This window comes from Egretta garzetta, unplaced genomic scaffold, assembly GCF_000687185.1.
Source record: "Egretta garzetta isolate BGI_Z169 unplaced genomic scaffold, ASM68718v1 scaffold202, whole genome shotgun sequence".
In the NCBI taxonomy this organism is placed as follows: Eukaryota; Metazoa; Chordata; class Aves; order Pelecaniformes; family Ardeidae; genus Egretta; species Egretta garzetta.
In genome coordinates this window covers 1,225,872-1,249,407 of record NW_009258891.1, presented here as the reverse complement: position 1 = coordinate 1,249,407, position 23,536 = coordinate 1,225,872, and the positions used below count along the sequence as shown (strand labels likewise).

The 23,536-nt window shown below is 49.9% G+C and overlaps 1 protein-coding gene across 1 annotated transcript in view; it reads left to right on the top strand.

The window, feature by feature from the left end:
- LGR6 (leucine rich repeat containing G protein-coupled receptor 6) overlaps positions 1-23,536 on the top strand; it is a 149,221-nt gene that overhangs the window by 43,785 nt on the left and 81,900 nt on the right. Inside the window, exons 2-3 of the mRNA XM_009634098.1 lie at positions 11,475-11,546; positions 23,102-23,173. Of these exons, the coding sequence (XP_009632393.1) occupies positions 11,475-11,546; positions 23,102-23,173 (144 nt within the window). The remainder of the gene's footprint in view (positions 1-11,474; positions 11,547-23,101; positions 23,174-23,536) is intronic.

The window sequence follows — 23,536 nt, the reverse complement described above, 5'->3', positions numbered from 1 at the left end:
CCCGTGGGGCCATAGGCCTTTCCCGCAGTGGCAGTGCCTGCCACCTCGCAGGGTCCCATGCTGGACGCTTGTTCATGAGGTCCGCTTACAACATGCAGGGAAACTAGGTTTTTCTCCAAGAAACAGTTCCCTAGAGCAAAAACTGTTCTTCATCCAATGCAAAAGTTTCCAGGCAACACACAGATGTGGTCAAATTTTTTTAATGAAAACCTATTGGAGATGTTTGAACCTGAAGTAAAAAGTTTTGTTTCAATTTGGGGTTTATTTTACTTCTGATTTTTTCCTAATTCAACCTCAGGCTAATATATGCAGATAACGTCTGTCACTAAATACTACTTTGTCGTGGCTTGGCTTTTAGTGAATGAAATGTCTTGATGTCAGCATTAAGTGTTTCGATCAGCCACTCTGACATTTTTCACTTAAAAAAAAAAATCAGAATTTGTCTCTTGCAAAATTTTTCCAAATTTTTGCATGCTTCGTCCAGCTAGTAACAGACACTAACTCCACAGGGGTTCAGTAGCGCATCTCCTCCAACCCTCTAGTTCACATTACTGCTTTATTTGCTGGTCTCAGGACTTTGGGATCTGATTCTGCCCCACACATGAGCTGGTGCAACCCCCCCAAGTTATGACTTGCAAGGGGAGAGGCAGCCTGGCCCAATGCTCTTCCAGCGGTGCCTTGCCCTGGTTCCTTCCCATCTCAGCAGCAGGCTGCTCTTGCCCCCAGCTCAGGGAGAAGTCACACACTGTCTGTGACCATCCAGCCTGCCAGAGCCTTTCTTTGATTTTTTTTCCAGCCAGAGAACTAACAGGAATAACTGTGGGCTGCCACATCCCCTCAACGTGAAAGAAGCCAACGTGTTTGCATACACTCCTGGTCGATTACAGGCTCTCAATCTCCAGCCTTGGGCTCCGCCATCTCCTTTCAGTGGGTTTGAAAGTAAATGGAACGAGTCTGGAGATGACGGGCATCAGCTGTCGGGGATTCCTGAGCAATGCTGGGGTGGTCAGAAGTTGGCAGTGGTGGGAGGATGCACACAATGAAGAGAAACAGGGCAGAGGCGGCTGCTCCAGGTCAGATGTGCAAGGATCTCTCATGTGCACAAATTAACTGTGGGCACCTTAGAAAGAGTCGAGCAGGGCTTTCAATTCTCAGGTAGAGGTGGAATTCAGTATTCAGAGAGTTTTTCCCCCTAATTCAAATACTGCCTCTCCTTAGACTTCCAGCTGAGACTTTTCCAGGGTATGTGGGATCAAAGCCCTTTGTGCAAACCTTGTGCAACCAAAGGAAGGATGTGGATGGCAGCAGTTGCACGTGCCCCTGATACACAGCTGGAAGCGTGTCTATGGCATGTACATGCAGACTACACTGGCCTCACCCCTGCCTGCTCCTCAAAGGAGAGCCAGAGCTCACAGCAAGTGCTGTGAATCAGCCATGGGTACCAAGCTCATACCAATGGGCATGGTATGAAAAACATCTTAATCTACCATGGCTGACACAGTGGTCCTGTAAAGAACATTCTGGGTCAAACCAAAGAGCCACCGAACCCAGATGCAGGATACACAGAGCAACGAAATGGGAAATGAAATTGGTCTTCAGCAAAGCCTGTAGGAACCTGTGCAGGAACTCGTGCTTTTGCTTAGGACTGCAGCAAAAAGAACAGGGAAAAGCATTGCCCTCAACCTGGCTGGACCCCCAAACCCTTGAGCACCCTTGGGCACCCCTGAACCAGATGTGGCATTAGGCAATCACCCTGAATAGTCACTGGTAGATTAAGCCTCCATTAATTTGTCTTGCAGTTTTGTCTTGCGTCTTTATAGTAAGAGTTTCTTACTAGGGACTCTACCAAATGCTTTACCAGTAATTTGTAGCTGAAGTGCACCCTCCTGGTGCATCTAACCAGCATCATCTTCTCTGTCACACCTCTCCTCACAATCTTTTTGCCAAGCAGAAGAGTCCTGGTATCTTCATGTATATACTGACACAGTTCCTTAGACCCTGTTCCCTCTCATGATCTGTCTGCTCCTTCAGTGTCTGTCTTTTTGGTACTGTCCAACAAGCTACGCTTTCCAGGTGGATCACTTACTAACCCAGGAATACCTCTGTAGCAATTCACTTCTGTTCCCACCATGTGGGCTCCGACAGGAGTTTGACCATTGTGCTCCCACTGCTTCCTCCCACATGAACTGTGCAAGTGGCACAGGGGGGTTGCAAAGCCCTTTATTGGCCTGGAGAAAAACAGTCCCATGTGCACCGCACATCAGCGTAAACTGCCCACGGACGCCTTCCTGGAGGTGAGGACAGGAGCCTGGAGCAGGCAGGGAAGGCTGTAATGCACAAACGACCTTCTCCGGCACTGCAGGTTGCAGAACAGTTCCAGTCTGCTGGCAAGTGCCTCTGCCGTGGACTTTCTGGCTCCCTAGAACAGTCTTGTGGCTTGCAACCATCCTTGGCTTGCCTTGCCCCACTTTCTACCCTTCTGCATTGCTCTCCCTGGGACAGAGCACCGTGCCCCCAGCCAGCCCCAGGCACATGTGGCTAGTGCCCCACAGCAGAGCTGGGTGAGAGTTTCCCAACACAACATTTGTCTTCATAAGCATCCTGTCTTAATCAAAGCAGAAGGTGTCAACTTGAAAGCACCATATTTCCATGACTCAGTTGGTTTTGAGGACGTTTGCATGGGGAACGTGACAGATCCACCAATTGCATTTGTTTGCTGTTTACTGCTTGTTGTGTCTTTCAAAAGGCTTTGGCTGGGCAGCAGAGGAAGGTGCTCCTGGGTTTACCTTGCCCTGGTAGATGCTCTGGGTGTTAAGAGGACACCTACTCTGGCAGGGTGAGAAGTTTCACTGTCCATGAGCGTGACGAGGTCTGTTCCCAGGGAACCCAGCGAGTGGGGAGATGGAGCCCAGCAGAGACCGGGAGGAGGGCAGGGAACAAACCCATACTCAGGACACAAGGCAATGTGAAGCTCTTTCCAGGGACCGAGCTGAGACCATTTAGTTGCTAAAAGTCAGGACACTGCTGGGCTGTGGCTGCTCCAAAGGACACAGTGGGCAGAAAGGACATTTGCCTGAAATCTCATTTTTCTTGCTTTAAAAAAAAATGTTCCTTCCTCTCATTCATGCCCCAATATTTCTTTAGAGGTTTAGAGGTTCTTTTGGTTTTGACGGGCTCACACTAAGGAAAAAGTTCATGTTGACCCAGCTCCAACACTGGCCAACTCTGAGTCCCGTTATGTGAGGCAAAAATCTAAAAACAGTTTTCAGAGACTGAGAAGTGCTGCTGGGACACTTCCAGGACAGAAGGTACTTTTCTCTTCAAATGACTTTTGGTTTTTAATGTCCTTTCTGGGACGATGATTTTTAATGTCAAAACAATTCTTTCTGGACTTCTGTTTCATGGGAATCACCAAAAACATGAACTTGCAGAATGGTATCAGAAATGGAAAATATGGTCCTTGCCAACATCCAGCCCAAAGCAACCTGCTCTGTCCAGGTGGTGAAACTACATGAAAGGAGGGTGTAGTGGGGTGGGGGTCAGGCTCCTCTCCCAGGGAAGGGGCGATGGGACGAGGGGAAACAGCCTCAAGTTGTGCTAGGGCAGGGTTAGGTTGGGCATTGGAAACAATTCCTTCCCCTTGGGGCTGTCAGGCACTGGAAGGGGCTGCCCAGGGAAGGGGTCGACTCCCCAGCCCTGGGGGGATTTAACAGCCGGGCAGAGGCAGTGCTGAGGGACAGGGTTTAGTGGTGGGATGGCAGGGGTAGGGGAACGGTTGGGCTGGGGGAGCTTAAAGGGCTTTTCCAACCCAAACAATTCTGTGATTCTATGAAATCAGAGGGGCTCGGAGGAGGCTCCATCAGCCTCTCCTTCAGTTTGGTGCATGAGACTCCTCTACTCCAGCTGAATCAGTTCTGTGCTAACGGGCACTGGAAAGCACCAAGGCACTTGTACACCTGTAGGCCAGAAGCTGTCAATGCCCATCATGCTCATAAGAGCTATATCCAGTGAGACAAGCCATCTTCTCCCTGCCTTGCCATAGTGCAAGTGCTTTCCCCTTTTATCGCTGTGCAGACTTCCCTCTGGCAACCAGGACAGTTGCAGCCAGGAGATGGAGTCCATGAGAAAAATCTCTGGGAGTGCACTTAGCAAGATTCAAGTTTTGCCTTTTTGGAAAAACTTCCCTCATTTTCTGATCCAAGTTTCATCTCTGTCCCACGACACGGTCCCTTCTGCAGGCGGCTCCTTGCTGCTTCTCAGCCCTGTCTCCTCCATGTGGCTGAAGCCTATTCTGCCAGGTGACCTGCCCTTTTCCCCACCCTTGGCTGTGCACCCCACACCTTCTTCCTTTCTCCTCTGTTGTCTAGGGAGAGCCCCTCCCCTGGCAGACCCTGTGGGCCCTGGGATGAGATGGTGTTTGCTGACAGCCCTGACCTGGCTTCTAAAAGTTATTTCTTCTTGTTCTCCCATCAACCATTTGCAGGGGCAGAAATGCACTACTACTGCCTCTGCTCAGCCCCTTTCTGCTCTCATTGCATGGAGGGCACATAACATGGTGCAGAGCCAGGGCAGCCACGGGAGGAGCAGCTCTAGAGCTGTGCTTGCTGTAGGTCACTGCTATTCACCACGCAGACCAGACTTCTGAAGACCTACTGGTGCAGGGATGGGCTTAATCTCACCCTGGCAAACTGGCCTTGGCTGAGTCTCTGTTATTGAAACATTGTGGAGATCTCGGATAGGGCCTACACATGGGGGATGATCTAAGATGACTGATCTATTTTCAAACATGGAGAGGTGGGAGTAGAAACACGTTCTGCTCTTGCCTATTGCAGTGATATTGGATTGAAGCAGGGCTGGTGCCTCCAGATATGGTGTAATGCAAATGAGCTCCTACTGCTTTGATCTCTTTATCTTCCCTTTCTCCTTTTCTTTATGGAGGCTACCTTTAGAGTAGTTTTCAACCTGCAGGCTTTTAGGAAAAATTTCAGCTGGGTCTATGGCTCCAAGTACCATTCTATTGTCAGCCCCAGCTTTACCCCAAGCAATTCAGGCATTTTGTGGTGACCTCGGAGATTTCAAGATAAAGAGGAAAGGAGATAACAAGAACCTTTATGAATCACTCTAGAATAATCTAAAGAATTTCTAAAACCATCATTTATTGCCTTTAGGCTTCTTTTCTAAAGGTGGTGCAATTGTGCGTTTTTCACTGGATGCTAATGAGAGTGGCCAGAAGATAGGTAGAGACATTGCTCATGTCCTGCAGATTTCAGAGAGGCAAGAGTGTTTCATGCCTTGCAAGAACAGGTCTTGTGTTGGACCTTTCCAGGAAAAGGATGGGAATTTTGGTCTGGTTTGTACAGCTCCCCCAGACATCAGACTGCTGGATTGGGAGGCCTTAATGTTGTCACCGTGCAATTAATTAATCGAGAGGATACCAGGTCATTAGCTTCTCCCCACAACCATAAAAATTCCTGCTCAACTGCCTGAGTGTAAAGGAAGGTCTTTTTTATGGTCCAGGAACCGATGTGTTCAGTGCTCAGCACCAACACTGAGAGGAGCTGGGTTGAGTCTGGGAAGAGGGCACATTAATATCCCAAACATCTTGAAAAATGTGAAGATATTCATATAGTGGGCCAATTTAGGGCTTGAGAAGATAATCACCATTTGGGATTCTTTTTAGCTTCCTGTAGGCTCAAAACCTGAGGATAACAGTCAGATATGTTCTTTGGGTGACCCTGCCTCCTTACAGAGGAGCACAAGGTCCATTTCCCTAAATACTGAAAATCCCGTCCAGTGGCTTGGGCAATGTGTGTCATCACTTCCAGCTGTTTCCAGATGCATGGGATTTCACTGAGGTAGGAAAGAAGCCAGGAGCCCACAGAGCACCTCACTGCTGAGTCCATGAAGGTCTGCCCCTTGAACCACACCATGAGCTTGCAGAAACCTTGTAGATCAAAGATCTGCTTGAAGACAGCTACTTGCCCCTGCTCTCATGGCAGGAGGATACAGGCTTCTCATCATGCTGAGTGACAGAGGGACCCATGGAGAGCGCCTCGGGGGACTGAAGCTAATGACCAGGCCCTTTGGAGTACAGGGAGAGAGATGGCTGAGGAATGTCTTCTCCCAGCCATATCTAGGAGCTGCTCTTTCTGTAGAAAGTGTCCTAGCCCTGTGATGGCTTCCAGGAGAGCACCATCTCTCTGCCAGTCATGTGCCCTTGGCAGATCTTGAGCAGATGCACATCTGGCTCTCAAGGTTATGCGCTTGGCCTCAGCCAAGACCATATCACTGTAGATTTCACCTTCAGACCTTCCTGACTGAGCGTCCACCATCTCGTTGTATTACTCCAGTGTGGCTTCAACCTGTTTTGCTTTAGGTCTGTTGACTTGGTTGTGTTAATTCACATCAGCGTGGGGAAATGCTTTGCTTATAGTATGGGAAGAGGTATATCAGAGCTTTGGGGGTGATGGTCAGGGTTCATTGCTCCCCAATTTTGTGGCCAGCTTTTAGACACCTTGAGTTTGTAAGACACATCAATCCCGATGTCCCTAGAGGTACGTCCTGGGGATATTGCTTAGGCCTATCTTGAGCAAGTATCGCAGGGTGCCCTTCATGGAGACCCACATATTGTAGCATAAAAAACTGCCCTTTTGGCCTAAGACCATGTGCTCCTACAAGGTTCTGCAGGTGCCTTCACCAGAGCTGGACAGAGTCTACAGGGACTGTGCTGCTCTGTGCAGGGACATCCATGGCTCCACGTTTCAGAGCGCCTGCACCCTACCTGCCCGAGCAATTATGCCAAAGATAAATTCCTTTGAACTTTAAAGCTCATATCATCCCCGAACTAAAACACCATGGTGACTATCTCCTAGCACTGTTGAAGAGCATGGCTGGCAGTCCTACTGGAGTACCCAAAGCATGGTGTGTGTCACATCAGTTTTTGGTGAGGAAGATCAGCTAATCAGTGAATAATCAAAGGTTGCTCATGAAAGAAGGCGACATCAAAGCAAATAATTTAAGGAACCCCTCGAGGGCCAGAGTAGTTGTAAGGTCTGAGGCTGAATCACATGAGCTCAGTTTCCATGAACTGTGTCTCAGTTTTCCTGCAGGTACAAGTTAGAAATGCTTACAATAAATGTTTAGAATTAGTTGGGGGGGGGATGTTAAATCACACTAATTATATCCATGATGGCTTTGGTGCAGTGCCATTGGAAAGCATAGGTAATTTCAACACCTAATATGAGGTCTTAAAAGACATCGCTTCATGGGTAAATGGGGGTGACACCAGAACAGCTTTTCAGTTCCTGGAGGAGTGGGGTTGTTCACTTTACTGTCAGCATTTCAGACCACAGCAAGGCAAAGCGATTTGACAGCAAAAGGTTTCCTGCTTTTATTTGATAGCTTGCAGAGAGGACAGACAGGCCAGTCATGGGGAAAGAGGAACACGGGAACTCTGGGATGGGAGAGGGATGGCTTGTCCCAGTTCACCGATGCAGTGTGGTCCCATGGACTCAAAGGCAAGGATCTGGACATTTCCTCTGCTGGCCCTAGTCTGCAAGCCTGGGTGAAGCTGTAGCACCCCATTTCCTCTCCTACCGTTCTGATTTCTCCTAGAGTTTAAGGGACTTTGGGGTCTGAATTATATTTTTTGTGCATTTCTATAATGCTTGCTATGGTACTGTGCCCATCTTTGTAGTGGTTTCACCAGTGCAAACAGCAATAGCCATGCTTAGATATGAGTGACCCAACACTTCTTTGACTCCACTGGATGCTAGTCACTCAAAAGAAAGCTGTTTTGGAAAGTCAAAGTCATTGACAGAACTGAGAAGGGTCAGAAGAATCCCTAATCCATTTAGTCCATGAATCCCTAATCCTGCCGGAAAAAAAAAATAATCCAACAAGGTTCAAATGCCATGGGTTCCTTTTAAAATTAACTACATGTGGCTAACTGAAGTAACCACCATCAAACACCTGAAGAGATAAATAGCTTCCCTGATTACCCTGGCAGGAAGCATTTCCACTCCTGCATGCACTGGGGATGTACATAGCACAAGAAACCTTACCAAGAGGAAAAACATGAGCTTGGGAAAACACAGCAACAAGTCAACAACATCTTTACATGAGTAATAAGTCAAATATTTACTCCCACAACACTTCAGGCAAGAATCCTGTGTCTCAGCTTTCACACAAGCATGGACAGCCTGTGGAGAAACATCTCATGCTTTTGTGGCTAGAAAAATCACAGAGCCCAGGAATGGGCTCAGGAAGTTCATTTCCAGCCCTTGGAGGAACTCGTTCTTCCTTCGCACCATCTGTCCTTGCACCACCCCCTCCGTGCTGTCCTTGTACCATGGCCAGTCCAGGAACTCCACCACACCAAGCCAGGCGCAATGTCCACTGCTCTAGAGGAGCTGGTGTGGGCCCCCATGGGACATTGCAGTGGAGAGTTAACAGCAAACACAGCCCTAAAACTGAGTCATTGGAACCACATTTGCCTCGCTGCTCATTAGCGAACAGACCACTGCCAGGGTCTGCACTATGGGCCTCCTCTCCTCAGTACTGTGAGTGTACATGTGTTGCACTTGAGTCCTGCAGGACTGCAAACCACCAGAGCAGCCAAACACTGCAAATACAAGCGAGGTTTCAATAAAATGACCCAAAATGTCCCCCCTTGCAATAGCTTTGGAAATCAGGGCTGGATTTTTCTTCACTGCCCCAAGAGATGGTGGGACAGAGACCTTTCTCTCAGACCTATCCATGGCCAGGAGCCTCAGGGGTCAAAGAAAGGGAGGGAGGGGAGCAGAGCATTTAAAGGAGTCACGCAAGGTGGAGCTGTGAGGGTGTCAAGAGTGATGGGATAATGGTATTCCTCCTCTGCCTTTTTGGAAGACTTCTTCAGAAACCAGTGCATATTTTTCATCTTTAGGGTATGAATCAAGGGGGAGGAAAGAAGGAGTCAAAACACCTTTGGCTTCCCCATTGCCACCAGCCACACACTGATGCGCCGCTGGGTATGGCTGGCGCGGAGGGTCTGCACATCCCTGCAAGTCCTGCCCGCCCAGAGCCTGGAGCAGGCGATGGTCCCCATCACGCCTGGGAAAGAGCTGGGTACCTAAAATGTGGTTCGGTGAGGTTTGAAAAGTGTCCTCTGTGGTGAGCAATGAATATTCCCTACACTGCCAGCAGAAGGCAACATAAGGAATTTCAAGGATATCTTGGATGTTTCAGATCTGTGTTTTGTTTCATTGCCTTTCATTTTACGTTATTTTTCGTTATTTTTACATTGTTTCACAACATGTCAAGACACCAGACTGATTCATCACAACATAAACAGGAGAGACTTTGATGTAGGAAAAAAAAGATGTTTTAATGGGTGCTAAGTAGCAACTGCCGTTAGGGATTTAAGAATAAAAATAGAAGTGGCACAAAATAATATTTTAACCCTTCTATTGTACCACAGGATCATCCAAATACAGAATGTAGCATCGCAGATGGAACAATGCAGACAATAACTTTATTTTTGCATTCACTCTGAAAATAGAATTTTGAATTCTCATAGGTCTTTGAGGAATTTTTCCACCACTTCTTTGGAGAGGAGAGAGTTATAGAGAAAAATAACAAACTGTGCCGGGAGTGTCTTCAAATGGGGCTCACTAAACTCCACATAGGACACATCTCTGCCTCCTCCCTGTAAAGGCAGACTTCAGACCTTCCCCAGGTGTAACCCACCTCCGCCAATACCAAACAGATCTGGGCAGAAAGGATTTGGGGTTTTTTTGTGGGAAATGGTGCAAAATGAAGAAGCCTACACCCCCAAACTTTTAAAGCCTCTTTACCAGCAGAACTCGTGTGTTTTCTCACTGAAGAATACAAAAGAAATTTGACTAATTTTTTCAATAAACCTAGTTTACACTCAAGCAACTTCCTACCCAGAGCCCAAGCCAGCCTGCGATGCTCCAGGGCATTCGGTATGCGACCCACATGCCTTGGGGCTGCAAGACCTCCGTTCAAATGAGGGTCTGTGGTGCAGGAGGCCCCAGCTCAGAGGCCCCTCTTGTGAGGGTTTTGCTGAGGGTAACTTTCCTCTTTGACACTTCGGTCCTTGTCCTTGGCAGAAGCCTCCTTCCTCCATGCATTTGCCCAACACCAAGATAGATTCCCACTAATACTGGGGTGGGGGTGGGCGGTGTCACATCCTTCCTTAGGCTCACAAGTCCATGATATTTATTGGAGGAAAGAGTACAGTAAAATGCCTTTATTTTTATGTTGCGCCTCCTTAGTCTCACATTACAGGAGAGGAACCTGCCTGGCTCTGCCATTTAGCCTGAGCAGTCTGAAGGAACCAAGCAGTGTCCTGTCTATACACGATGATCAAAAATCATCCCCTTCTTCACCATATGAGGCTACCCAGTGCCCAGATGGCATTTGACTAGGATTGCTTTGCTTGGTAGAGGGTATGGCCTGTTCATTCCCATTGGTTTTAACAACACCAGCTTTTAATTCCACCACATCTTTCCTCATAGTTGTAAAAATCAATGCTCACCTGGACAGAGCTTGCTCTGGACACGGGTAACAAGCGCGGTATTCTTCATGTGAAGCTGCTCACGAGGGCAGGGTTGCAGCCATCAGGCATCAGACCTCCTGAAACGCCTCATGGCCCAGAAGCATCTTTATTTTTCCCAAGTATCAGCTTCTCTAATGCACCATTCCCTGCAGATTTTGCTACTCATATCCTAAGAGGATGAGAGCTCTGCAGTGGGCAGCTCGCAGTGACTCTGTAATGTGCTAAGGGCTTAAGACTCAGCAGACCCCCTTGGGTCAGACCCTAAGCAGATAGAGGGTGAGCCTTTAGCTGGAGATGACAGAGACTGAGACAAGCATAATCAAACAGATTCCTCCCAACACCTAAACTCAGACTTTGTCACCCACAAAGCCGACCTCCAGCCCTCATTCCTGGCACTGTTCTCTAGTTTTCCCAGTTTAGAGCAGGCTTGTCCAACAGGATGCAACCCTTCTTCCATGGCTTGCTCTCTCCTCAAAAGCAGCTGTCTATCCACGCTCTGGAGAAGCTCCCTGTGGTGTCTGGCATGTCCAGTGGTCACAGAAAGATGCTTCTGGCCCCAAGGACATGCTGTCCTACTCCAGTGTCACTGAGCTTCTTGCTCACTCTCCAAAACACGTGAGACACGGACACTCCTTGAGCTGTTAGGGAATGTCCTAACTTGCTCCTCAACCCGGAGGAGCTCAGGCAGACCACCCTGAAGGAGCAAGTGCCTCTCTCTGGTTACTCCTCTTCATCCCTTTGCAGGCAGAACCTGGGCTGGGATAAGACGCTGAAATGCAGTTTGCAGGGGATTCCCTCGCTGAAGTGCTTTCCTCGTAGCAGAGAGGACACGCAGAGGCTGGCACGGGGGTTTATTCTGTGCAAACAACAGCGTGACTGATCAGAGACTTCTGTCTTTCTTCCCCACTAGCGACCTGAGCATGAACAACATCAGCCGGCTGCAGCCCAGCACGCTCCGTCACCTGCGCTTCCTGGAGGAGCTGTGAGTATGGAGCGACCGCGCCAGCGGAGCACGGGCAGCGTGGTGGGGGCACGCTGGAGAGGGTGCCTGTGGCAACCCCCAGTGTTGTCACTGGGGCTAGAGGCCAGGAGGGAAGGAGGCTGCATGCTGGGAGAGGGTTTATTTGCTGCTCTAGCTGTAGGATTTGATTGAGGACTTTACCTTTAGGCTGAGATGGCGCATGTGCCAGAAGTCAAAATAAAAGAGGACCCGATCCCTGATGCAAAACCCAACACTGTACCCAGGAGCAGAGCCAGCAAACAGGGAGCTTCATTCCCCCGTCTGCATACAGGGCCCCCTCACAGCCTCCTGCAGCCCCTTAGCTCCCCGGCACTTTGCAGCTCAGATGGCAATGAGCCTGGGCGATTGAAGTCCAAAAGAATTTGCCCCAGAGGCTGAGGTGTCCCACCATGCACCAGTGCGCACCATGGTCTGAGCAGGCACACTCAGACCCAACAGCAATCGTGGTCCCTGGGGACTGGCATGCGGCTGTGGGTCAGTGAAGGAGTGGCCCAGCTTCTGAAAGTGTGAAAATTAACCACCAGCATTAGAAAACACTGGAATCCCTTGGGAGCCCCAGAAACAGGAGCCTGGGGGGGCAGAAGGTTGAGGTTGGCCATTTCTGCATGGGTAAATTGCACCTGTATGGTCTTATTCAACTTGACCATGAGAAATACCTCCAGGTGTTATTCTCATGCTGCTGCTCCTTTCAACACAATAGCTTCTGTTGGAAAACGCCGTTTCTTCAAAACACTATTGTTACATCATGTGAAATATGAATATTAGCGCTGCATTTGATGTATGCGTTATGAACGTACTGTCTATACAACACTCACTACAGTTTCATCTGTCTAAATTAAATGCTTTGGCTTTACCGAATCAGTTCTTGCAGCTGCTGCCACACGCGACACTGACATTTCAAAAATGGTAGTTTCCAAAATATCAGAATTTCCTACAGAAAAGGTGGTTTTGCTGCCCTGGAAGGAGGCATTTTCATCTCCCAGGCGTCCTATCTCATACGCTGTGCAGTGGAGCGACCCTGAGGCGTCAGCACCCAGTACTGCAGCGTAACGCCAGCGATGCGCAGAGGTTGCGGTGCTGAGCTGCCGAAGGCCTTACTGAGATGAGCCCCTGCACCGTGTGACTGCCTGCAGTGCTCGGGCATGGCTCTCAGGAGCAGAAAGTCCTGCCTGTGCCTTTAGAAGGGGGTTTGCAGATGAGTGGACATACTTGTGTGGACACGTATGGAGAGGCAAACTTCTCTGAACAGTCAGTCTTGATTAAAGAGACCAAACCAGATCCCGTTGTTATTATTCCCATTACAGGTTGTCGTGGTTTAACCCGGCTGGCAACTCAGCACCACGCAGCCGCTCGCTCACTCCCCCCCTCCCTCAGTGGGATGGGGGAGAGAATCGGGAAGAAAATAAAAGGTTAGAGCCGAGGGCTGAGATAAAGACAGTTTAATAAGAGAAAATAATAATAGTAATAATGAGAATGATATCAGAATATACAGAATATACAGAATATACAAAACAAATGATGCACAATGCAATTGCTCACCACCCACCGACTGATGCCCAGCCCGCCCCGAGCCGTGATCACTCCCCGAGCAGTGATCACTCTCCGCCCGACCGACCAACTAACCCCCCCCCCCCGCCCTGGCTCTTTTTTGTTCTATGGTATGGAATAGCTCTTTGGTCAGTTTGGGTTAGCTGTGCTAGCTGTGCTGTACTCCCAGCTTGTTATGCACCTGGCTGAGCAGGAGAAGCTCAAAAAGTCCTTGAGTGGTCTGAGAACTACTTGGCAACAGCTGAAAACATCAGTGTGTTATCAACATTCTTCTGGTACTAAATCCAAAACACAGGACTGTGCTAGCTACTATGAAGAAAATTAACTCTATCCCAGACGAAACCAGGACACAGGTCAAACCTGATAGTTATCAAATCATGGTATAGGTTTTTAACTTCAAATGGCCATGCAACTCAGTTTCATCTGTCCATAGCTTCTATTCATTAGACTTGATAAGGATGCCAGCTACCCAAACTCCCCTCCCCATCACGCACATATGGACCGAGCAGGGGTCATTTTTTATCCTTCCTTAGCTCTGGAGCTCAGGCTACCCACAGAAGGTGAGTTTTCTGAGACCTTGCATCCATCTTGTAGCCTTTCTCTTTCCATTTTGTCCACATGTGTGGACACCCAAAGCATTCAATGGGAGTAGGACAGCTTTTCACACAGAGAGAGCATGCTCCGTTGTGTACAATTAACAGTTGTCTTGCTGCAAGCGATCGTGTCCTGATTACACGTCATGTACGAACAGAACAGTCTCAACCAGCAACGAATAAATATTCATAGGCTCCAAAAGAGCCAGCTTCCCACAGCCAAAAATAATTAGGAATGAAGCAGACAAAGAGGAAAAAATTAAACAGGAAAATCTGAAAAGTAATTGGAAGTTGTTAGAGAACATTTTTCTAGAGGTTCAAAATGCCACAAGTCCTCATTCGGAAAGCAAAGGTATTTGGACTAGGAAAAAACATCACAGTTAGGAGAAGAATTAGTAACTGCAGCATTATATATCTATGCATACCCAAGTTCGTGCTTGAATTTGATAGCAATAATACAGAAACCCTATGTATGGAAATCAAGAATTTGATCTGAAATCAAGCAAGAAATTATTTCTGTATATTATCAGGAATCTAAAGCGATTCTTTCAACAATAACATCTAGACAGGGACAGTGTGTGGACCTTATTCATAGGGCTGTCATCGACCAGGAATACAACTTGTCTGGGATTTCTCCTGCTCTTTTCACTTCTACCTTTACCAAACTTTCATCCCAAAACATTACATCGGGACCATCACATTTGTGATGGCATCACCCCGTGTGCTGGGATGTGCACAAGAACCAAGCAAACAAATCCTGGCTGTTTCCGCCTCCTCGGTAGAAGTTTGTTCAAGTTCCACAGCTGAAATCTCTGCAGATTTCATCTACTCTGAACATATCCCCTTGGGTCTACTGGGGTGATGTAGCACATGAGACCAGGCCTTCTGTCTGCTCCCCCCATGGAAGCACTGCCCGTCCCGGAGCATGCTGAGTCAGCAAAGACCAGAAAATCCTACTGAGCAATGAGGGACAACCCAGGTATCAGTGTTGGTTCCTCCTGGAGAGGAGGAAGACCTGCCTGCCTGCCTTCTCCAGGGAGGGAAGGGCTGACCATGAAGAAGAGGTGCTTAGATGTGGTGCTTGTGGTGCTCAGGGCCAGGGTTTAGTGGTCGGATGGCAGGGTTAGGGGAATGGTTGGGCTGGGGGAGCTTAAAGGGCTTTTCCAACCCAAACGATTCTGTGATTCTATCCTAAGAGGGCTCTGCTGCAGCCTGTCCCTGCTGCAAGTGCCTGTCCTCAGTCAGGTGGAAACCTTTCAGCAGGCTTCACATCTCCAGGTGTTTTGGGCGACCTTACAGCCCCAGCCTGCCTCATACCCTGTTACATCCTTGATAAACTGAGTAAGTAACAGGCTGGAGGACACGGCAACTGAGGACAAAACTGGCAAAATTCAGTTCAGGGTGAACCAAAATGGATGTCCAGGGGCTTTTGTCAACCCATAGGAGTTCCTTGACCTGAAACAAAAAATTTTATTTCATTTTCAGGTTACTTCTTAACCTTTAATCTTTTACTTTGGGTCAAACTTGAAAAGAAAATGGTATTTCAAATGGTATTTGCTTTATTGCAAAGATGACTTAAATGAGATGCTTGAACATTCTGAAAAAAATCACAGGTTCCTCAGCCAAAAATATTTGCCAAATTCAACACAGACTTTCAAATCTCCTTTTCAGGTCCCCTGGAAACTCTTATATGTTAGGGATGGTTTTACCTTGGTCTAATGCTGAGAAACATCCCAGAAACTCCTGACACCCCTGGCCCTTGAACACATGTGAATGTGATCTGTAACCATCGTCTTCTTTGACACTCGGAAAGTCCACGTTCCTCTGCCTGCTCCATGAGCCCTTCATAGTTCCTCTCTCATTAGATCTGGTCCCAGCAGCCCAGGGTCACAGTGGCTCGGAGGAGAGCTGGTGTTCTGCATATTTTATGATTCCTCTTCTTTTTGTGCCTCTATTTTAGCACCATCTCAGGCTCCCATGCAAAAAGGGGTAGATGAAGCGTGTGTGTCCCATGGACACTGAGGACAAATGTGCCACGCTGCACACCCTTCAGGTTGCTGTGGAGCACTGTGAATCCAGGTTGCTGGATCCACCTGAGCCCTGAGTATGTCAGTCCTCTGCAGGCATCCATGCCAGGTGGGGACATGCAAGGGGCAAGTGAGAGCAGGGTGGCACCCGAGGGTCTTGAGGACAAGGAAACAATCACCCAGGCCACACCACGATGTCCAGCCAGGCTGTGTCCCACAGGACATTTCTGCGTTGGCTCAGCTCTCCCCCAGAGACCACACGGCTGTGTCCCATGAGGGATCAGAGGTGATGCTGGGATTAGGGGACAGATGAGGGCACCGGGACTGCTCCAGCTCAAACCGCCCGCTCACTGTGTGGTCTGGGTAAAGCCGTTTTTCCTGCCAGTGCCTCTATTTACCCATCCATCCAGTGATGAGGAGGGGCGTCTCGGGTGTGCCGGCACTTCTTGGTCATTACTTTTTACTGCAAGCTGCCCAGGAAGGTGTTTGCGGATGCATTTAGCACTCCTGTTCGGAGGCTGCCAAGAGACCAGATTCTCCAGTCTCAGCTGGGTTTGGAGAGGCAACACCACTGAGGACTCTGCTCCGACGGCTCTCCATCAGTCTGTGCTCTCCTCTGTCACCACCAGCCTCCAGCTCCAGTGGGGAAGAAACGCAGAGGCAGGAGAGGCTGCGCCAGGAGCCGGCACGGTCCCAGCCCGGGCACTCACCACTCCTTCCCTCCAGAGAAAGTCTCCAGTGATAGAGGTGTTCAGACCTGGGCCTCACACAGGCAGGGAGCAGCCCGGAGTTTAGTGTGTCTCCTCTTTGTTTCTTTCTTTTTTTTTTCTTTCTTCTTTTCTTTCTTTCTCTCTTTTTGGCAGCAGGAAGATTGTTTAAAGTTGCTAATAAATTCCAGTTAATGAAGCCTGAAAAGTCAGAGCTGGGAGCCAAGAGAAACAAGAGCAATCAGTACAGAAGGAATAGAAAGAGGATCTTGAAAGCCGGCCTGGGAATAATAACATGTTGAAATGTGTTCGCCGGCAAGGGCTTTGTTACCGCGCTTTGAATCCAAACACGAGCACTTGGTGCCAAGAAGAGAAACTGCAGCCAAAGGCAGGTGTTCATTGCCATTCACCTCTTGCTTTGGGGCACAGCGGCAAGATCAGACCCCTTCCCAGCCACTGGCTCTTTCACCTGCCTCTTCTTAGGCCCCGCGGGCAGAGGCACTCACCGTCACGGGGAGTGCCGTGCCTCTGCATCGGTGCGGGCACAGCAGGCTCAGGACCCACGCCGTGGCCTCCCCTTGCAGGCTGTTCCCTTTCCTAGGCATCTCTTGCAACTCAGGGGACTGGAGGCCAAGAAACAGGATAAAAACAAAACAAAATGAAATGCAAGCGAGTACGCTGGGAATGTGAGCATAGCAGCCCTGTCCTCCTCCCCTGCACCAGGGAAGAGACACCCTTCCCAATCCTCTTCCCATGCAGGTGCAAGGATCAGTGGAGCCATCACAGATTACGGAGCATCAGCACTGCTGCAGTGTGCCTGGTGCTGGAGCACCCACCAGCACCCATGTCAGCTCCCAGACAACTGAGACATCCACATTTGGGGGTATTGTCCAGCACAGGACCTTACTCCAAGGCAATGTCATTCTTGTGAGAGAAAGCACTGCAGTAATGCTGCCTTGGGACACGACTCATCTGGAGTGATAGCTCTGCTGTGTAAAGGGTCCTGACATTTCTGGGTGATGTTCAAGTGTTCCTTTCCTGGAGCAGTGCAGTAACATGTCTGGAGTAGGGTACTCCTAGGAGAGCAACTTTGTTGGGTTTCCATGACATAGCAGGCTCCAGAGGTCTCTGGCAGAGAGACAAACCCTCGTAGGGCCATGATCTTGCTTTGCCATGCTTAGAGTTGGAGGCAGCATCACTGCTCCCTCGGTAGCTGCCTTCCCTGACACGGCTCTCCATTTCCAGATGGCTGTAGGTGAGGAGCTGCAGCTCCTCTGAATGCCTGCACACCATGGTTCCCCAGGATGCTGCATTGCTCCCACATCTGAGAAGAACTTGTTAGCAACAAGGGAGCTAGCCCTGGTTCATCCAGGACTTTCTGTCCTCCTGGAAGACATTGCTCCTTGGCAGAGGACAGCACTGGTTGTCGATTCAGTGGGTGGGCAACAGCAGAGAGAGGGTTAGAAGATAATTCTTCTGATGAAGCCCTCCAAAGGTGTAATCTGGCATGGTGCAAAGACAGATGTTGGGCAAGTTACAGGTGGGGACAGGGGACGAGGGCTTCTAGGGGGTTCTCCATCTTGCATGTTGAAAAATGAAGCCAAGTTATTGAAGGAGCCCCAGTCAAATTCAAAATGTGAAAATTTCGAGATTTCGATTCTTTTTCTACTCCGGTTAGGCTAGGGATAGTGTTCAGCATTTCAAAATCCTTGCAAGTGAGGATAGCTGGCCCCAATTTTCCCGAAAACTGCCTTCCAAATGACTAACTCTGTTCTGGGGTACCCCAAGTGGGGCTCCTAGAGTGGAGTCAAAAGTCAAAACTGCTCTGAAGGCTTGGAGGGAGCAAATCTCCCCTGAGAACGTTGATAGTTTATAATGTAAGGGGATGGAGTGAAGGCACTCAGTGTGCTGTATTGGGTTGTTCATTAAGGGGTTGTGTCTTATTAAATCGTACTTGGCAAATGAATCCAAACTAGCTTGCATATGAACATTCGTGTGGGTTGAAAACTGGCTTGAGGACCATAAACAAAAGAAACGAATGCCATCAATCTATCGAGTTGGAACAGGCATTTGGTGGGGGCACGGAGAGCAGAGTTAGAAACAGGTCTGCAGAGTCTCCTCCTCAGGGATGGAACAAGGCAATAAAGACCACGCTGGAGACACCTCCAGGTGATACCAGAGTAGGACCAGCTGCAGATTCCTGTGTGGGAAGGGAGAGTCCAAGCTGGCTCCTTTCTCAAATGCACCATGTTTTCACTTGCATGACTTAACTGGCTTCATTCCCGTTTTGCACCAGCACGGGAACAAACTCAAGCACAACAGAGAGCCCCTGGTCTCCTGTGTGCCCAGGAGATGGCACGGTCTTGGCATGATTGTGCTGTTTAGACGGGAGCACAGAGAGTTTATCTGGGCACAGATTCTGCCTTGACAGTGTTAGTGCTTGAGAAATGAACCAGAGCAGGAGATCAAAGCGGGAGGCTGACATGCTCAATAAAGATCTGGCAAGGGGAAAATTCCACTGGGATATGGACACACATGTTTGTCCTGTCCTGCCAATGAGCAATGTTCCTGCCTCCTAATGTGAATGATAAGGGCATCATCATGTTGCCTGAGCCCATGACATGAGCAATCATGCCCAACAAACAGCCTTTGGGCGTGCCATGGAAGTTGTAGCATGACCAAGAAGCCCAAGATACAGGAGGGGGTGGGAGCCTGTGGTAACTGAACTGCAGCAACCGTGAGGTGGTAAACCATGAGTTTGTTCCAACTTGGACTGTATTGGGAATGCACATCAAAGCCTGGAGGAATGTTCCCAGAAATCACGGGAGTGGGGAAGGCGGGGGGAACAGAATCTAAAATCCACTGAACACACGAGCTTTCCAAAGCAAGCCGGCCAACTTCGTCTCCCAGCCTCCCCTTCCACCTGCCGCTTCTCTCCCTCCTCTATCAGTCACTTTAAATCCAGAGCTTTCCCTTTCTCCCAACCATCTCCCATGGAGCAAGCTCCAGGACAGCAGGGCATACAGCTGAATCAAGTCTGCCTACCCTAAAAAAAGACCCGAGCCAGCCTGGAGCAGAGCTGGTGTGCTGTGGACCAGACATTGATCCCTGCAAGAGCAGCTCCTCTTCCCGCAGTGTGCCTACGTTACAAAGGAATGCCACCTCCCAGTGCTCCTTGGTGGGGTTGGTTGCTTCAGTCTTCGCCACAGAAGGACCAAATGAAGGGGAAGTCACGCTGCCAACATCGCTTCAAATGTTATCGCTCCATTTTAAATAGAAAGGAAGGGGACCATTCCAGTGGATTGCCTGTGGGATTTGGCTTCTGGAAGAAGTGTTCAGCGGGTGTCTGTCTGCAGACTGGGAGATTTCTGAAGAGTTTGAGTGAGGGACAGAAGGAACCAAGCACTAGGGCGATTGCCAAGTGGCCATGGACAGAGGAAGGGTCAACACACAGGGAGCCTTTTGTGTCCTGGGTCTCTTACACGAACTGGCACAGGAGCTAATGACATGGAGGCAGGTATCTCTTCCCAGTGGCCACTCCTCCTGCTGGACAGGACACCCCAAAAGACCTACCCATTCCTCACCTACTTTTGGAGAGATGGGACAGCCGTGCCCCCTTGCCTGGGACCCCTGGCTACCACACACACCATCGTGCAGGTCCTGTCCTGGAAGGCATAGCAAGCCTCCAAAGCCCATGCCTCCAGACCCTGTGTGCACGTCCCAGCCATGTAACCCTCTTTGAAAGCAAAACCTCAGCCTGTGTGCACAAACACAGACATCTCCCACCTCCCGGTCTCTGCATGCATACAAGTAAGCAGCGCCCATGTTGGAACCCCAACATCACTGGCAATCACCTTGGGAGGTGGATTGAGTGAAGTGGTTGTGGCTGGTGCCTCCCTTTGTGCCTGCTCCTTGGCTCAGCACGGAGCTCTGCACCTCGGGGGGGGAGAAGAGCTAGGCTGCCCTGGCTGCGGGGAGGAGGTAAAGCTACGGAGAGAGAAGACCCAGAGGCCAGGGGTGAGCCAGGGACACAGCATAGTCTCAGTGTGGCAGGGCCAAGGACAGAAGCAGCAGCAACAGGGGGGTGGCTGCCTTTCCTGGGGCTGGGGGATGCTTTGTGCCTCTCAATTCACCCAGAGATGGTGCCCAGTGAAACCAGGACATCTCCCACAGAGCTGTTTTTCCCCTCATATTCTGTTTTGCCTGTGGTGCTGAGATGCCACAAGCTGGCTCAGCACGTGTCCCACCAGCACATGGGGCTCCCTGCCACCCTGTTCTGAGGCTGGGAGCCCCAGCCAGGGCTCCATCCAAGCTCCACGCTCCTCTCCTGCTAATCCTGGAGGACCCAGGTCCATTTAGGTACCCAGCAAACACTCAAACACACCCAGGAAAGTGAACATAAAGGTGCAGAGCTGCCAGGATACAAGCCGAGAGGCACATTTAACCGTGAATACAGGCAGCCTGCTGCTAGGGAAGGTGTGGGGGCCGACAGGAGCTCCATGGAGATGAGGACAGACAGCCCCCCGCAGAGCAAGGTGGGACCGATGCGGGGAGCAGGCTGAGGACGCCGTGCAGGAACACCTCTCCTCCGGGCGAGCACTCCAGCCTCCTGAACAACACTCCCTCCCATGTGGAAATCAGCAATCAAAAGGAGCAATTACCCCAAATCACAGCCCCCAAGTGACAAATAGCCCAGCCTGCCAGGCGGCTCGCATGCTGCAGAGAGGCAGGTTACAACCTGCTCACACACATTAAAGAGACGACCCTGTGCTGTTTATGCTGTCGGAGGCCTAATTATGGGAGCAATTTTCTCTAGATTCCGGAGGGGAGAGACAGGGAGGGAGAGAGCTCGGGCACCCGCACATGCCTGCCCTGCCACCGGTGAGAGTGGCTCCCCAAAACAGCTCAGATCCTCCCCATGACCTTCCAGAGTCCTCGCTGCAGTGCACTCTGCTTCCAGCCCGGATTGCGCTGCTCATCCTCAGCACCTGTCTCCTTCGCAGCCAAAACGTCCAAAAAGAAACAGGCTTTGTCAGTGCTAAATGAACGCACAACAAGCTTGCCAGAAGCTGCGCCCGACCTCTTGGGCCTGGTTTGGATGTCCTGAGAGATTGAAGATAGCCTGGTCGCAAATGGTGTTCACTGTCTCCTTTGGGAGACGCAATATTCCACTCCAAGTCAAGCAGACAAGTTTCTTACGCTGTGACTATGGAGAAGTCCAACCTTGACCTCTGTTTGACCACTTGGGGATCAGGAAGTAAAGCACAAATGCAGGAGTAATGTGGGGTCTTGAACAGGTTGTTGAACCTGTCTTCATGATTTCTGGCTGATGGGCACTGGGACCTGGTCCACGTTTGTCTTCATAGGAGAAACAGAAGGAGATTCTGCTTACGACAAGCTTACACTCAGGAGTCCTGGACTTTACTCCTGGCTCCACTGCAGGCTCACTCCATGGTCTCTCAGGACCACTGTCCTCGTCAGTGGAAATGATGACAACGGTGATGCAGCTTCCAATGTCAGTGAAAAATCCAAATGCCTGTCAACATCCCAGGCATCTGGGCCCTGATAAAATCTGAGCACTCTGATCAGCTGATGCTGTACAATTGTGAATCCTGCAGGTTTCCTAGGATAAATTCCTTCAGCCAGTTCTGAACATTGTCCCTTGGTCTTTGTGCTGTGCCCCCAGGGGTCACACACTCCTTTGTTATGCTGATGTTCACTTTTCTTTTCCTCTTCCATCAGTTCACATTCATCTCCTTTCCTGGCTGCACCATCCCTGTCCTCATCTTCCCTCCTATGGTTTTCTCCAGCCGCAGCTGGAACCAGCTGAGAACCACTTTTGACTTTTCTGTCCTGGGTTTGGAAACCATACTCAGATGAGCTGGCTCTCCTGTGGCAGCAGCATGATTGTCCCCATCTCCAGCCCCGTCTTTGGTCTCCCCTCACAGCAGAGATACCAAACTCTCTTGTGTTAAAGGAGCTGGGTCTTAGCTGTCATTACACATGTCCAAGCAGGGCTGGGAATAAGGGAGTGGAAGTAAATCAGGTGTCATCAAGCTTTTCATTACACATGTCCAAGCAGGGCTGGGAATAAGTGGAAGTAAATCAGGTGGCATCAAGCTTCGATGGGCAGGACAAAGGAGAACCTGAAGGATGCAGAAACAGGCCACATGCAGACAAAAGGGACAGATAAGGGTCTGTGATTTAGGGATAGCACTCCCAGGACCATGCATAAGCAGAAAGTAGCTCTTCCCCTGGTGCAGAGCAGGGTCTGTAGGTTAGTCGGTGCCTTCAAGCAGAGGTGCCTCTCACAGGCAGCCCATGCTGTGATTTCCATGGCACAGGGTCCTCTGCAGGTATCCAAGCAATTACTTCAGCCATGAGCTGTCACTGGTTGCTGAAAACACGGGGTTCAGGTCTGGCAGGAGTCATAAGCCATGATTTCTTTGCCTGTTCCCCAAGCTGTAAGAGGGGATCCTATGCAAAGGTTGCCTGAGCACAAAACCACAGCTCAGCTTGCAGGTGCCGCAGGGTCCCCCCTGGGGGGCTGTGGCAAGATGCAGGAATTGTTCAGCCTCTGAAGACCGGGGACTGGCATCGCAAGGACGTCGACACATTACTGGCTCTTCTTTTCTCTGCAGACGGCTCTCTGGAAACCAGATCTCCAGGATCCCAGGGGAAGCTTTCTCCGGCCTCTACAGCCTGAAGATTCTGTAAGTAACTCGCTCCCCTCTGCAGAGCCACCGCTGCCCCCGCCTCCCCCAGGCACTGACCGCACGAGTCTTGCAGCCCTGCAGAAGGGAATGCAAAGTTACAAGGTGGTGTGGAGTCAGCTGTTAAACACATGCTGGCTGACATGCCCCTTGGTGTGCGGGGAGCTGTGTCCCACCCCAAGGGCCACCTGCCCCCCTGCACTGCTTCCCCCCTTCTGCGACAGCAAACCGTGAGCGGGTCACCTCCGGGGCAGAGTCCTGCGTGCTGTGTGAAAACACGCCACAGATGAATCTGCAGAGGTTCACATTTTGCATAAAACTCACCAAATGCCCTGACATGGTGTCCCCCAGAGGTGTTGTCCA